The following is a 16,242-nucleotide window of genomic DNA, read 5'->3' as shown; positions in this document are numbered from 1 at the left end:
CTTTCCACATTTTATGGAGGTCTCACATAGACAGCTGAGCACTGGGGAGCAGTCAGGAGGTCAAGAACACCTTCATGAACCTCAATATGAGTCTGGTCTCAATAACCCAAAACCAACCACAGCTCGCTCCCAGCAGCAGCATGGACCCTCTCATCCCAGACAGACAAAAAGACTTCGTCATGAGAGAAAGCGGCTCCGGCTTCAGAAAAGAAATGTTCAGGAAGCAGAAACTCTTGAGGGGGGCAAGTCAGAATGGGCTTCTAGAAGTTCTGAAGATATGGACGTTTCTGATAAATGCCCTGAGACTTCAACTTCATCAGTGTCAAGGCAACTTTCCATGGAGGCCCAAGAAAGCACACCAAAACAAAAACGCGAGCGTAAACCTCAAAAGCCAGGAAAGTATGTTTGCACCTACTGTGGCCGGGCATGTGCCAAGCCGAGTGTACTACAGAAACACATACGTTCCCACACTGGAGAAAGGCCTTACCCTTGTGCACCATGTGGTTTTTCCTTTAAGACTAAGAGTAACCTTTATAAGCACCGTAAGTCACACACACATAAGGTAAAAGCTGGTATGGCCTCAGGTAGACAAGGGCCTGGCATGAGTTGTCATGATGAGCCAGTTACAGAATCAGACGAAGACACTGGTCAGCTGTCTTCATTTATTACTCTTAAAAATCAAGAGATGGTATCCTCTCCAAGAAATTCTTGCACAGAAATAGCCCCCGAAGGGCAGTCACAGGGATTAGAATACTCTCATGCGGTCAAAAAGAGACTAGCTATGCGGCTTAGCAAAGGACGACGAGCTCCTTTGGGTTCATCTGATGAGACCTCCTCATCATTTGGGCTAGGAAGCAAAGGCAGCACAGAATCAGGCTATTTCTCTCGCTCTGAGAGCACTGAAGTCTCTCAAGACAGTCTGCCAAACACAAGTGCCAAAAGTTATGCAGAGGTTATTCTTGGAAAATTTGGTCGTCTTGGCCATTTACAGAGAACAGTTCGTCAACAGGATGAACACTCTGCAGAACAAGAGGGGAGGAGCATCCCTTTCTCTGTGCCTAAAAAGCATGTGATCGATCACATCACCAAACTCATCACCATCAATGAAGCTGTTGTAGACACGAGCAAGATTGATAGTGTCAAACCCAGAAGGTTTTCTCTTTCTAGGAGGAGCAGCATTGAGTCATCTCTTTCTAAAGATACAATTCTTCGTAGAGCAAAAGAGATAGACATTAGTTCAAAAAGCAGTGGGTCCATCACTCTTGGTGTCCCTTGTGAGAAATTTCAACAGCACTCCAGTGTCAGGCAACCAGCTAATGCTTTGTCAGCTGGTCCTCTTTTAAGAAGTCACTCATTACCCTCAAATGCAAGCATTGAATCCACTGCTGCCTCACAAAACTTTCGTCACAGCCAATCATTTGATGAACAACCAGCTCAGAACAGGCGGCATGGTATGCTAAGGCGCCAGCCTGCAATTGAATTACCCATTGGTGCTGAAATTACTACTGAGGAACAGCCCTGTTCCAGCTCACCATTTCATTCCTCAGTTTCCATGGTGTCTGAATGCAAGCAAAAACAGCTAGAACCATTTGAGTGTGAAGCATGTGGAGTTGCTTGCAACAACTGGGAAAAATATAAAACACATAAAAACCACCACTGCCCTGCCCAGCCATCTCACCCACTTGAAATTCCTGCATGTCAAGCTGAAGAGCATGGGACAATTCATAAAACTCGAATTGGTGGGTTAGCAGTGCGGAAAAGGAGAAAGGAAGAGAGTCTAGAACTTGACGATCCTGCCTTACCATCAGCTGCCTTGTCATCTACCTTTACAACATCACAAGGATATATTGCAACATGTGTAAAGCCCACCATAGAAGCTGTTGTGTCAGTGCAGGCACACGAGAAGGAGAACACTCTAAAAGGAGTATCAGTAATACAACACACTAGTTTATTTAACAAACAAGAACCTTCGACTCACACTTACTTAAAGGAACAGACAACAAAGCCAAACTTCCGTAAGCTTGTTCGCCAACACAATGTTCAAATACCAGAAATTCGAGTAACAGAGGAAACAAATATTAACATGAAAGTGCCACTCCATCAAGATGCATCTGAATATAAAGACGCAAAAAAAGTTGAAGATTTCCAATGGCCCCAAAGAAGTTCATCACTGGCCCAGCTTCCCATTGAGAAGTTGCCACCAAAAAAGAAAAGACTTCGTCTTGCAGAGGCAACCCAGTCCTCTGGAGACTCAAGTTTTGAATCACTATCTGTACCTCATAGTCCAGATATTCACCGATATAGTCATTCCACATCACTTGAGGAATCTGTCAAAAGTGATGTTGACACAATGTCTAGAAGGTCAAGAGCTGCTCATACATTAACAATCTCAAGTACTCACCACCCTCACAGAGAAATGCAACGGTCTGCATCTGAGCAAGCACCACACATACCTCAGCAGACAAACCCCATTGTTGAGACCAGAAGTAGGTCCTTTGATTACAGCTGTTTATCCCCTGATCGAACACCTGCAGGTTGGAGGGAAAGGCGCAAATGCCTCTTGATTAAACATTCCGCTGTAAGAGAGCCAGAGGAAGAAGATCCACCACCAAAGCCAATTCTTAGTGTTAATCCTCCATCTCCAAGTGGAAGCATTTCCCCTCGACACAGCCCTGACACATCTCATTCCTCTGTGCCTTCTTCATTCCGTAATGTGTCTTTAAGCAATACAGTGTGCCCCTCATTCTCTCATAAACCTGTTACACCTTTAACCGCAGTGACTCATACAGATGATCATACAGTCATGGAAAATCTGCACTGCCTGTCAGGTGCTGCAAGAGCTCATTACTACTCAGTGTCCTCAGGTCTTAAGCTTGAGATCCCCATAGAGGATGATGTTGGGCAGTCAACTGCCAGTTATCATCATTACCATCCCCATCTTGATATTACTCCAAGCCAAGAGCTTTTGAGACCTCCTGGGATGCAGAGAGTGCCTGTTCGCCTTTGTTCAGACTTACCTTCCAATGCCAATTCTGTTTACACTACTCTGTCACAGAAAATTGTTGCACCATCTCAGGATCCTGGCTGCTCTGGTTTAAGAGTAGAATCTATAGGATCTAGCTTTGATTTCAGAGATCAACCACCAGCAGCTGAGGGATCCAAATCCTCCAGTGCAGGGGGAAACAAAAGGGTGCTGTCCCCAACAAGCAGTGTGGAACTCACCCCTGATAGTCAACAACAGAAACGGGTGAAGGAACAGGAGGAGGACACAGACAATGCAAAGAGCAATAAGAGTAGTTTAATTTCTAGCACAAAATCAGACTCTCAGTTGTGTAGTAAAAGTATTGTGGTCCCCAGAAACAAAGAAGAGACTTCATATACTTCTCTTGACACAAATCTTGCAATGAGCTGGTGCTATCTAAACTATGTCAAACCCAATCCATGTGTCCAAGATGACAACCAGAACTCAGTCTATTCTACTTGGTGCATAAGCACTCGGAATCCAAACCCTCCAGGGTTAACAAGCAAAGATGTACTCTCCCTAGTGTACTGCAAGCAAAGACATACTTCTTTCACTTACACTACAGCAGCAATGCCTCCCTCTACAGTGGGAAAACCTGCAGCACCTGACACCAGGGATCGCAAGGAGGCTGAGGTAAATGTAGAAACTCCTGGATGAGCACTATGTATAAGAAGTATGAGAAAATATTAAAAGTATATACATACGCTCTGTGGCCAAATGATTGTGGACACATGACCTTAATACTCACATGTGCTTTTTTAATGAATTCCAGAGTTCGTTCCCCTTTGCTGTTATATTAACCTAAACTCTTCCAGGAAGGCTTTCCACTAGATTTTGGAGTGTGGCTGTGGTGATTTGCCTATTCAACCACAAGAGCATTAGTGAGGTCAGGTAGTGATGTCGGATGAGGAGACCTTGGGCACAGCCGGCATTCCAATTCATCCCAAAGTTGTTCAGTGTGTTTGAGGTCAGGGACTGTGTGCAGGCAAATTCAGTCCTTCCAACTTTGTGGCAACAGTTTGAGAAAGGCCCACGTATAGGTGTGGTGGTCAGGTGTCCACAAACTTTTGGCCATATATTGTATTATATGACCTTGATGGCTTGTTAAAAAAGGGTATGAAATGTTGTGTAGGAATATAGATCAGTATATTATTTATTTATTTATTTTAAAAAAGGAGACCCAACCACTTTTCCATGTTGATAGAGTGGTACACTCAAGGGTACATTTTGTACCTTTAGCATGCATCTTTCACCTGGAAAAATGAATATAGTGTATATTTAAAATGATTTAAGGTACATAATTTGACCCCAAGGACCAGTGTTGACCCTATGTTTAGTATTTAGAGTAAAGTTTTAAAGTTACTACATGCACCTTTCAAGGTAAAATATACTGTAGTTACTAAAGGTACAAAAGATGTACCTTTGTGGGTGCATCTTTATCAGTGAAAAGGAAAGGAAGAGTTTAGTATGTTTTTAGGAGTGACTTACCTGACTCTTCAGAGTCACAATCACTTATAATACTTTCTGCAAAATGTTGAAAGTGAATTCCCTCATCTCTGTCTCCCTGGGCACCCGGAGCAGGGTTGGTGAACTTGCCCGTGTCTCTCTCGAGTATAGGTACATGCCATACAGCCCATAGACCCCACAGAGATCCAGAAAGCTGAGCTGAGAAAGACAGAAAAGACACCAAAGGAACAGGGAGAAGAGGAAGCACGGTCTACCTCCAAATACAATGAGATCCTCCGGGTTCAAATCTGTGAAGGAGGGTAAGACACACTTCCATTTTGAGATAGTTCAACAATTATAATATTGGTGGATCTCTACTATAGCTAATATGCAAAATTTTAACATGGTTTCTAGGTCAGTCAGACAAACAGACAGATGAAAATATAAACTGATATTCTAAATAACTTGTAACACAAGTGTAGAAAATGGATTTGTAATTGTTTTTATGCTTCCGCCACTAGGTGGACTTCTAAAAATGTGATATGTCAAGCAAGAGTGGTTGACTGTTTAGAGGATTTGTATCTAATGTACATTGTAATCTGCAGATAAACTGATTAGATTTTGGAATTGATCCAAACAGGATCAAGGTCACAGCAAGGACTAATGTCTGAAAGGACTAGACCTGTCAGTGGTGGTCCTATCGTGTTCTTCTCGTTTTTTTTTTTTTGTTGTTGTTTTTTTTTTAATAGAAATGCTGCAAATTGACAGGGTGTTTATTGTATATTCATTCGGTGATTCTGATTTTGATATCAGTGAGTCTGAATATCAAGATGTCTTGGAATTACATAGTTTGTATTGCTAAAATCAAGTGTTTTGGTATAACACTGCTTGAGTAGTATGTCATGATTTCATAGTACAGTAATTTTCAGAAGCCTTAAGTCTTTTGTTGGAGTGTTTTTCCATATTATATAGTGCCTGCACTATGTACCTTGGTCATGTTTGTACTTTTGTCACCAGTATTTCAGTGCGCTGTGCTGTGTTGCTCTTGCCCCCTCTGCTGCAGGAGATTGCTTTGCTGTCAGAGCCAACACAGACCTTCTGTTACGTGGCTTGAGCCAGGAAACTACCTAGCCTGGCGTTTACTTCCTCTCTCCTGCAAACCTCGCAGAGCCAAACTGCATAAATGATTTTGGTCATTCAGCTCTGGATGGGGCGAGACACAGGCAGAAGGGCACAGCTGTATTTTTAGATAACATGCTAGATAGTTTTAATTTTTAGTTTTTAAAGAACTGATATGCAGTATTATGTAGAAATAACAGCACTGATGGAAGAAGTATGAAAGTAGATGATGAATGGTGGCGAATCTACTGATCACGCTTGCTATTGCTTTTATTTAAATAATCTGCAAACATAGTCATTTATGCTGCTCCTGATTTTGTTGCTGAAAGCTGTTCCATGATGTAGGTGTTTGTGACTGTGCCCTTGAGGTTTATGCGTTTCACAGACAAATTGTCATGTCTGTGTATGAAAGCTGCCATCTGTGTCTTTCCCTCACAGTGAGTGCTTGCACAAAATATTCTCCACAGTGACTTGATCTCACAATTATTGCAGACGCTGTGAGGTTGACTCATCAATCAGCCAAGCAGCAGTCTGCTCATTTTTTTCTTGAGGTCATAAGAGCTGATAAGATACTCAAACATTTTTAATGCTCCAATATTTATTTTTTTGCTCACTGTGATGAGGAAGTGGGGGCACGGTGGCACATGTTTGCCTCGCACCTCCAGAGTTGGGGGTTTGATTCCTGCCTCCGCCCTGTGTGTGCAGAGTTTGCATGTTCTCACCGTGCTTCGGGGGTTTCCTCTGGGTACTCCGGTTTCCTCCCCCAGTCCAAAGACGTGTTGTAGGCTGATTGCCATTTCCAAATTGTCTGTAGTGTGTTAATGTGTGTGCGATTGTATGCTGCGATGGGTTGACCATCCAGGGTGTCCCCTGCCTCATTCTCCGAGTTCCCTGGGATAGGCTTCAGGCTCCTTGTGACCCTGTGTAGGATAAGCAGTACAGAAAATGGCTGGTCAGGACATGTATCAGGACATGGTTGTTGTGCTGTTGTAGAGTTAAGCACATAATAGTTGATGTACAAAATAAGATAATGAAGGTGCTTGTTTCTCATAGGATACACATAACTGTGTACCTTGTAGGGATGTAATCAAATGCGAATACATTATTTGGACTGAACAGATCCATCCATCCATTAACTTTCTGTACCGCTTATCCTACACAGGGTTGCAGGGAGCCTGGAGTCTATCCCAGGTGACCTGGAGCACAAAAAGGCGGGGAACACCCTGGACAGGGTGCCAACTCATCACAGGGCACAATCTCATACACCCATTGGAAGGAACAGATAATGGTTTTTACACAGTTAGAAAAACAGATATGTGTAGGAGGTGGAAATAGCTTAACTCCAAAATAAAACCATGGTTCTACCATAGAGCTGCCACAGGACAGATATATTGTATATGCATTTGTCATTCTTTATCTTCACCTAATGATAATCTTCTTGTAAACTCATAGGGGCATTATAATGAGTACTGCTTAAAGGACACTGTTTATACTAGCAGCACAGTGTCCCAAGTCCATAGTAGATTCTGAAAGAGTGTCCAATGAATGTTTCTGATCTTTCTGTAATGTAACATCCCCAAAAACAGAAGCAAATCTGATAATATATTATTAGGTGGCTATTGTTGTCAACCAAACACATTTTCCTGATTTTGGCAAGATTTAGTTGTTTTGAAAGGCGTTTTTTGTTCTTTTTAATGACAATTTAGTAGTTTTTCCTGAAGGCCTGGTTTTTTCTTAGTGTTTCTGATTCAGATCCATTCAAGTCCGAGTACAGACACAGACACAGATATTTGGGGCATTAAACAGATATAGATACAGACAGTGGCATTACATTACCACCCTAATGCCTTAGGTTCAATGCAGAATTACATTAAGTCAGATGGGCCTTAATTTTTTTAAGGACTATTTTTCCCCTCAAATGAATGTTTTAGATCCTTGGAATATCGAAACTGAAGCTCATTTGTATACCAATGACTTTGCCTAGTCTTTTCAGCTTTACTACATGGTAAACATTGATGTGCTTTTCAGGGCTTAAACCACTAAGTAAATAGCAGAATGACATAAAGCTAAAAGGTTTTTTAGTTTGCACACTGTTATCATTGTTATTAATAAGAACATTGGTGTAGTGGTCTTGTCCAGCAATTGGTAATATTTATAGAGCAGCTGGTTTGAGGCAGGGTTTCCCTCCCTCTTAGTTGTTTGTGTTGGCATAGATACACTATGTAGACTCTGGGCAACAGTCCTGGCACCCCATGTTTAAGCTGGAAGGTGTGGGTGGTGAAGGGCTTGGAATGAGGGGGGCCTGGATTCGTGACATTATAAATGGTTCTCTGTTTGAGGTAAAGTGGTGGCCCCATTTTGGTACTCTCTGAACACACCCATGGGTGGACACCCAGTCAGAGTTTGTGTCCATGTGTCTGCATGTCTGTGTGTATGCATTTATAAGGAAGGTCTCAGCCAAATATACTGGTTTCCTTTTTTAAAATCAGATTTTAAAAGCAGTCTGTGCAGGTGCTATAGATCTGGAGTCAAATCTACCTTGAAAGTGTACAAGACTGTACACAGTATGTCTTGTACAGTCTATAATCCCTTACTTTCTATGTATCTACACTGGTAGCGTTTCTAACAATATTATATTCCATTTTGTGAGGCCTTACTCACTAAAATTATGTCTTCTAAGTTAAATACTGTAGAAAAAGGGATGCCATTATGTGATCTACTTTTCTAAGAATCATTTACACAGATCCACAGTGTTATGATATCAGGTGCACAGTTGGCATCTTTTAACCCCTGGTTCTGATAACCTCCATTTTAAGGAGTTCAGTGGTTTGTGCAGGCATGCGTAGTCATGATACATTATACATTATCATTTTTCAGATCCAGTTATCAAAAGAAATGGATGACAATTAAAGTAAAAAGAGGACACGATATGTTTAATATATATATATATATATATATATATATATATATATATATATATATATATATATATATATATATGTGTGTGTGTTTTCCCCATGAATGTCCAATAAGTCTATTATTTTTCACCAAAATGTTTATAATAATTGATAATCCTCAATCAGGTTTTGCTGTTGTACTTGGCTGTAATGAGTATCAGTTATCAGTTCACAGGTGCATACCACAAAACTAATTTCATACTCTAAAATTTTAATTGACGCCAATACTACTGTACAGCTGTCAGTACAAAACAACTTTCTGACTTACTGTATATTAGTGAAGAATGGTGTAATCCTGTTTAAAATATATAATTTGATATTATATAATTTAATTTGTTTCTATTAATCGTTCCTAACAGATAAATAACCTTATTTCATGTCCAGTGTTTTAAATGACTGAAAATGTTCTTTTAGCTACAGGTCAAGTGAGGAGTATGTGTACGTGCGGGGACGTGGGAGAGGCCGTTACGTGTGTGAGGAGTGTGGGATCCGCTGTAAAAAGCCCAGCATGCTGCGGAAACACATCAGACTGCACACTGATGCTCGGCCCTACATCTGCCAGCACTGCAACTTCGCTTTCAAAACCAAAGGCAATCTTTTGAAGTCCATACCATTAGATTATAGCAACATCTCTTCTGCCACACTGCACTGCATGTATTATTAGTTGTATTAGTTGTGCCTGGTAATCTGGTTGCTAATACTTCTGTACTTCTCCTCATATGCATTGTAGCCAAGTAACTGGAAGACGAGAAAGTCTACACTTGCACAAAATCTATTGGATAAACATTTTACATATGTATATATAGTGTTTCATCATAATTTAAGGGTTTTTTGTCTAACAAAACACAATATGTCAATATGATTATGATTTTATTAAGTATTTTACTTATTATTATATTAAACTCTACATTTAATGAAATAAATACAAGCAAAAAAATACATTTGTTCGCATTTATTCAACATTTGTCTTTGGTTACATAACTGTTTGTTATAACAATATATATAATGTCTTATTAAATATTAAATACAATGCAAAACACTGGATCACAGTAGACACTAGCTCTAGGTGTACTTCTAACCCTCTGCATTTTTGCTATGCACTCTATAGGGAATTTAACCAAACATATGAAGTCAAAGGCTCATGGGAAGCGTTGTCCTGAGGGGACCACTCCTGGACCTGTGCTGAGTGAGCCAGACACAGAAGAAGGAGGTGCTTGCAAAACCACTATCTTTCACAATATGATAGCAAAATGTACAAAACTGATTAAGGAAAGAAAAGACGGAAATTCTGCTGTGCTTATTCCTGTAGGTGGTGCTGAGGAAAGTTTCATTGTGCCAGAGGTCACTGAGGAGCACCAGTTCTCAGATGCTGAGGACACGGATGAAGAAGAAGACAACAATGAGGAAGCTGACGAGGAGACATCGCAATCCTCTACCTCATCCCTGAGGATGTCTGTCTGTAATGAAGTTCCAGGATGTCAGTTAGCATCAAATCCTGCAGCCTTGGTGAAGACAAATGAGTCCAGACAGCTGAGTCCAAACACATCTTCATATGTCGAGACTACCACTGCAGCCAGGTCCTATTCTCCCATATGCAGTCTTTCTCCTGGCCTTCAGTTATCCCCTGTTCATCCATGCTCCCCACGACGGGACATGTCCCCTTTACGCTGTCTCTCTCCCCGGCTTAGCCTCTCTCCATCTCCCTGCCAGTCCTCTCTTTCCCCATCTACCCGACCTGTCTCACCTTTCTCGCTAAGACACCTGTCCCCGGTTCGAGCCATTTCTCCCATATGTCCAATGTCTCCAAGCAGTCCACAGAGCTCCAGTTTCGGGGTCAGCACCTGCAGACACAGAGATTTAACAAAGTCTTCAACCAATACAGTCAATTCCAAGGGCAAGCTGGTGAGTTTTATTCCTGCTTGCTTATTTTGGATTCTTGCCATTCCTATTATTTAACCAGGACAGCATGTGACATTCATCCAGGGACTACAGCTGGACTTTAACATGTTGAGTTAATTAATTATCTATTTCACTAAAGATCTACTTGACATGATCTGTCAGTAATACCTGTAATAGAAATAAAAAAAAATAGTTTTCAGTATACATTTAGTATCTTGTATCTTGATCCTTTTTTCAATAATCACTTTTTGTTTTGTTTTGTTCAACTTGTAGTCATTAAAATAGATAAATTTGACCCAAACAGTACATTGTTAATATTTTATTTAGGTTATCTTACTTTGCTCTGTATTGGCTTTAGCCAGCAAGGGTACATGGATAAAGAGATGTCCATGTTTCCTTCTTTGCCCAAGTTTATTTTGCTCCCCATATAGTACGGCATGGTTTTTTTTTTTTTTTTAATTTGTGCACACAGCAATTTCTGGTCTACATAGCCAAATCTATCCAAACCAAACATTCCAAAACAAATATACTGAAAACATTCCAAAACAAATATACTGATACCAAAAGTACATAGCCTGTTATTTTGGACTCACACCTTTATTGAGAAAGCAGGCCATCACTATTTATATATAATTAATGCCAAACCCAAACACCTGCATGTTTAGCCTCTGTTAGTATGACAAAGTGGGTTTGGACTAGGGCTGTACATGTGTTTCTAAGATTAAATTCATGGCATTACTTCACACATCTTTCCGGTTATAAATAATGTTCCCCTTACTTGAAATAAAGATGACAGCTGTTTTTAGTTCTATCAAAATAGCTGTGGTGAAGCAATAGCCTCCTGAAATATAGTGATTTGACTCACAAATGTCCTTCTGTTTGCCTTCCAAGGAGAAGACGAGTAGAGCTCAGAGAAGAGAGCATCAGGCCGAGCTGCTCTTCTTCAGGCATGGGAAGGCCAGGGAAGGCCAACGAGTGCTCAGTCACCTGCCTCTGCATTCCCAACCTCAGACTCCAAGCTCTAGCCTCAGCCTCATGATCCCCATAGGGGGAATCCAGATGGTTCAGATTCCTACAATCAGCTCAGGTCTGCACGTGCACCGGTCAAAACTGAACCCCAGCACGACCCAGACAGCCTTAGATAAGCTGGGCAAGGAGGAAAAAACAAGTAAATCAAACGACTTAATACAATATGGGTCTGCCCCTGGAGGACAAAACCAGGAAACTGAAGAACCTGATGATAAAAAAAGTGACGCTCTGGGTGCACCCTTGACAACCTGGAAGTGTATATCTCAAAGAAAAGAGAGAAAGCGTCAGGAAAGAAAGCCCACACACATCCACAAAAGCACTACAATCAAGCATACCACACAGACATCTACAGATAGTGACATGACACCCAAGAGCACTTGGAAGGAAAAGGCTTCTAGAGTATCAGAGAGATCTCTTGCCGAGAGAAGACTCTAATTCTTCCAGTGTCTGGGCTGGACCAAACCAAGATGAACCAAGATGGACGGAATCATCGAGCATCTCAACATAACATCTTACCACCAACATAGTATACATAGGAAACCTGAGCATTTAGAAAACAAGATTCAGTGTAATTGTGTAGATATGTAGATGCAGCATATATCTGTATGTATATTGTTCTCTATCTGTATTCTAGACTCATTTCTATCTATAATTTATATACACTGTAAAAATTAAAAAAAAGGTATGGTTTATATTGATTTATATATGACCTTGTATGGCTTTGGAGTTTGTATTTTATGTGTTTGTATCATTTCTATATGCAGTTTCTCACTAGAATATGAAACTCAGCTAAATGGTTGTGTCCATCCAACATTTTTGATATACATTGTAAGCACGGTAGACTCCATACACACACACGGTATTTCTCAAATAACCAAAACCACTCAACTTGTCAGTATACTTAAAAATAAAATAATTTTAATTAGTAGTATTGCTGGGTTACATATGAGAAGAGGTCTGTATAGTATTTTCTTACTGTGCTGTATTTGAATATGGAAAGTTCTTTTCCATGTATTCTGTTAATCAATCAATGGCAGAAAAGATTTTAGTAACATGAAATGAGGTAATAAGATTATATGCATATACTATAAATATTTAAAGCATATAGCATGGGTTTATTGTTAGCTGTGTTTTCTTTCTTTTTTTCCTATTTGATTAGAGAAAATATGCAGATAATGTATCCTCTGACATGTATACCTTTCTCATTGTCAGCAGAGCTATGATTGTATTTAAGCAGAGATTAACTGACTGGGCTACTCCTTTTTTTTTTGGCTGATGGTGTTATGTGTACTTTATAGCACCAATGAGTGCCTCTATGAAGAGCTGTACAAAATACCTGCAGTTTAAAGTAGCTCATGTCACTTATACACACACACTGGCACCAGACTGACAGCTAGCTATGCTTTTTTTTAAAAACAAACAAACAAACAAACAAAAACAATAGCTCTTGAGAATTGTTTCTAATACATATGGTTTGGCAAAGATCACTTGTGGTTGTTTAAATCACTGACTGATGACACATGACTGATAACTTTTTCAATTTAACATCTCATCATGTAGCTAGCCTGGATGAAATATTGGGTGCCTATAAACAGCAGCATTACTGGCAAAATTGGTAAGCAATAAAACCATTTAAAAAATATGTATTAAATTGGGTACTGTCTGAAATGTTCAATATTCCATTATTATTCAAAATGAAATAAAATTATATATATATATATATATATATATATATATATATATATATATATATATATATATATATATATATATATATATATATGAAAAATAACAAATTCTGGGTGTTTTTCTTTCTTCATGCTCCAGATGTCAGCATTGAGCCATGTAGCGCTTTGCTTTATAGGGAGACTGTAAGAGCTGTTTTTAATATGCTGAGTTTATTTCAAATGAGCTTTTTCTTTCATTGTTATTATTGTTGTTGTTATTTTAAAATATAATCATGATAAAAAAAGGGAAGCTCCAAATACACTCTTGACAATCTGGAAATGTACTATGTCTCAAAGAAAAGAGAAGACATTTGGAAAGGAGCCACACCTGATTCCACCCATTTAATCAGTTGATCTTGGCTTTTAGTAGTCTCAAGTGTGGTTCTGCTTCATTAGAACGAAAACCTGCACCCACACCAACCCTTTGCTGATAAGATTGGACACCCCTGGTCTAACATCTCCAAAATGATACATGAGATGCACGATGCACTCACGGGCTACTTTATTAGGAACACCATACTGCATAGGACCCCCTTTGCTGTCAGAACAGCCTCAGTTCTTCGTGGCATGGATTCCACAAGGTGTTGGAAACATTCCTTTGAAATTCTGGTACATGTTGATATGATTGCATCACATAATTGTTGCAGATTTTGCAGCTGCACATTCATGTTGCAAATATCCCATTTTACAGATCTGCTGACTGGAGAGGTCACTGAAGTACACTGAATTTAATATCAGATTCCTGGAACCACTTTGAGATCACTTTGTGGCATGGCACATTATTATGCTGGAAGTAGTCATTATAAGATGGGTAAATTGTTGCCATAAGGGGATGCATATGGTCAACAACAATATTTAAATAGACTGTGACTTTCAAATGGTGATTAATTGATATTAATGGGCACAAAGTGTGCCAAAAAAAAAAACATTCCTCACACCAGTACACCACCACCACCAGCCTGTTGACTGAGTCCCGATTCTTGACTGACAGGAGTGTTTTGCCGTTGTAACCCATCCTCCTCAAGGTTTGCTATATTGTGCTTTCTGAGATGCTTTTCAGCTCACCACAGCTGTAAAGAGTGGTTATTTGAATTATCAACATTCCTGTCAGTTGTTTTGGTAACTACTATGGCTTATGGATTATTTTTGTTTATCTTCGGTGTAAACTCTAAAGACTGTTGTGTGTACAAATACCTGGAGATCAGCACTTTCTGAAATATTCAAAACATACCATCTGGCACTAACAACCATGAGATGCATCAAGATGATATATATGTATATTGTATATTGTTCTCTGTCTGTATTCTAGACTAATTTCTATCTATAATTTATATACACTGCAAAAATGTATGGTTTGTATTGATTTATATTTGACTTAGTACACACAATAATTCTCAAATAACTTTAACCACTCAACTTGTCAGTATACTTTTACATTGTCACCTGAAATTAAATTAAAATTTGAAGAATGAACAAATTCATTTTCTGTGCGCTAGATGTCAGTATTGGACCATGTATATAAAATAGTAATCTTTCATCACTTTAGAGGCAATATGTCAGAGCAGATTATGTGTTATTTTGTTTATAATGTTTTTTTAAATCTTAATATATTTTCTTCCATTTCACTGTACAATTCAATTATTATTATTATTATTAGTAGTAGTAGTAGTAGTAGTAGTAGTAGTAGTAGTAATCTTCTTCTTCTTCTTCTTCTTCTTCTTATTAATATTGTTGTCGCTGTTGATGTTGCTGCTGGTGGTGGTGTTATTTTTCTAAATCACTTTGTCTCAGTTTGAGTGATTATAGTACAGTACCCTAAGAGCTCCAGAGATTATTTATTTTTATTTATTTAACTGTGAATGTGGTGTTATTTTATTCATTAGCTTAGTTTACTATTATAACCCTGCCTATTATAACCTCTTTTGGAATCAAATTTGACTTCATTAAATCAAGTTGTACATCACGTTAAATTCCTTAGTGATAATGTATCAGGTTCTGTAAACATCATCAGGTTCCTTAGAGATAATGACTAATAATATTTTAACCTCTTAAACTTTAATTATCAACTTTAAGTAAAGTATGACATTTCTGCAATTCATCTAATTAGGAGTCACTGTTCTTAGCATCTCATTATGGATGACTGGTTGGTGTCCATCAACAGAAAACTGTACTCTGCTGACTGAAGAGATCTTATCTTTTTTTTTCATAATTTTGCCTCTGTACACCACCAAAATGGATCTGAAATGAATCAGTCATGATGTGATTGAATTGTAGACTTTCAGCTTTAATTCAAGGGGTTTAACAAAAATATTCCATTAACCATTTAGGAATTACAGCCAAAGGAGTCCTTCCATCAAAAGTAAATGGACAAACTAACATAACACTTAAAAAAAAAAAATATATATATATATATCTTTGACAGTTTAAAAGACTGAGCATGTTTTTTTCTCTTTCTCTTTTTGCATGATCTTCCCACTCCACTGCTTTATCCCATGCAAAGCAAACATTTCAAAGCGCACACAATGAATACATGCAAACTTCTATGAAGCGCAGATGATGGCATTTTTTTTCTTCGTATAATATAATATAATATTAATATTGTACAGTATTGTTTGTATGTACAGAGTGATATGGAAATTAAGGCTAGGCATGGGCATGTGTAATAGAAATGTCTGTTAATTGACTACTACTCATAGCTCTGAGGCCAGATTTTTTTCAGGTGTTTTTTTATTATGATTTATTTATTTATTTATTTATTTATTTATTTATTTATTTATTTATTGTTTTTGAAATTAGTAGATTTCTAATTACATATGTAATCACCTGGGGCATATACATTATTTCCCCCAATGTGTCTATAACATTTTATATTGTGTAATTTTATGCTAAGAAAAAGGCAATTACAATTAAGTGAATGTATACAAATATGCTTCACATATAGCAGAGCAGCTAATTCTGAGAACCTTCTTGTTTTTTTTCTTATTCACAACTAATCCTTTACAATGAATAACACAACAACTCTTCATACATGTTCTGACAGAAA

At 38.7% G+C, this 16,242-nt stretch overlaps 1 protein-coding gene across 1 annotated transcript; it reads left to right on the top strand.

Moving 5' to 3' along the window:
* Positions 1-13: 13 nt before the first annotated feature.
* Positions 14-13,133, top strand: hivep3a (HIVEP zinc finger 3a). The gene is made up of 6 exons (XM_053638133.1): positions 14-3,676; positions 4,640-4,788; positions 8,959-9,194; positions 9,653-9,754; positions 9,854-10,446; positions 11,335-13,133. The coding sequence occupies exons 1-6, from the start codon at positions 14-16 to the stop codon at positions 11,905-11,907; spliced, it is 5,316 nt and encodes a 1,771-aa protein (XP_053494108.1). The 3' UTR covers positions 11,908-13,133.
* Positions 13,134-16,242: the final 3,109 nt, after the last annotated feature.

Source organism: Ictalurus furcatus, chromosome 12 (genome assembly GCF_023375685.1).
Source record: "Ictalurus furcatus strain D&B chromosome 12, Billie_1.0, whole genome shotgun sequence".
Taxonomy (NCBI): domain Eukaryota; kingdom Metazoa; phylum Chordata; class Actinopteri; order Siluriformes; family Ictaluridae; genus Ictalurus; species Ictalurus furcatus.
This window is presented reverse-complemented; position numbering and strand designations above follow the sequence as displayed.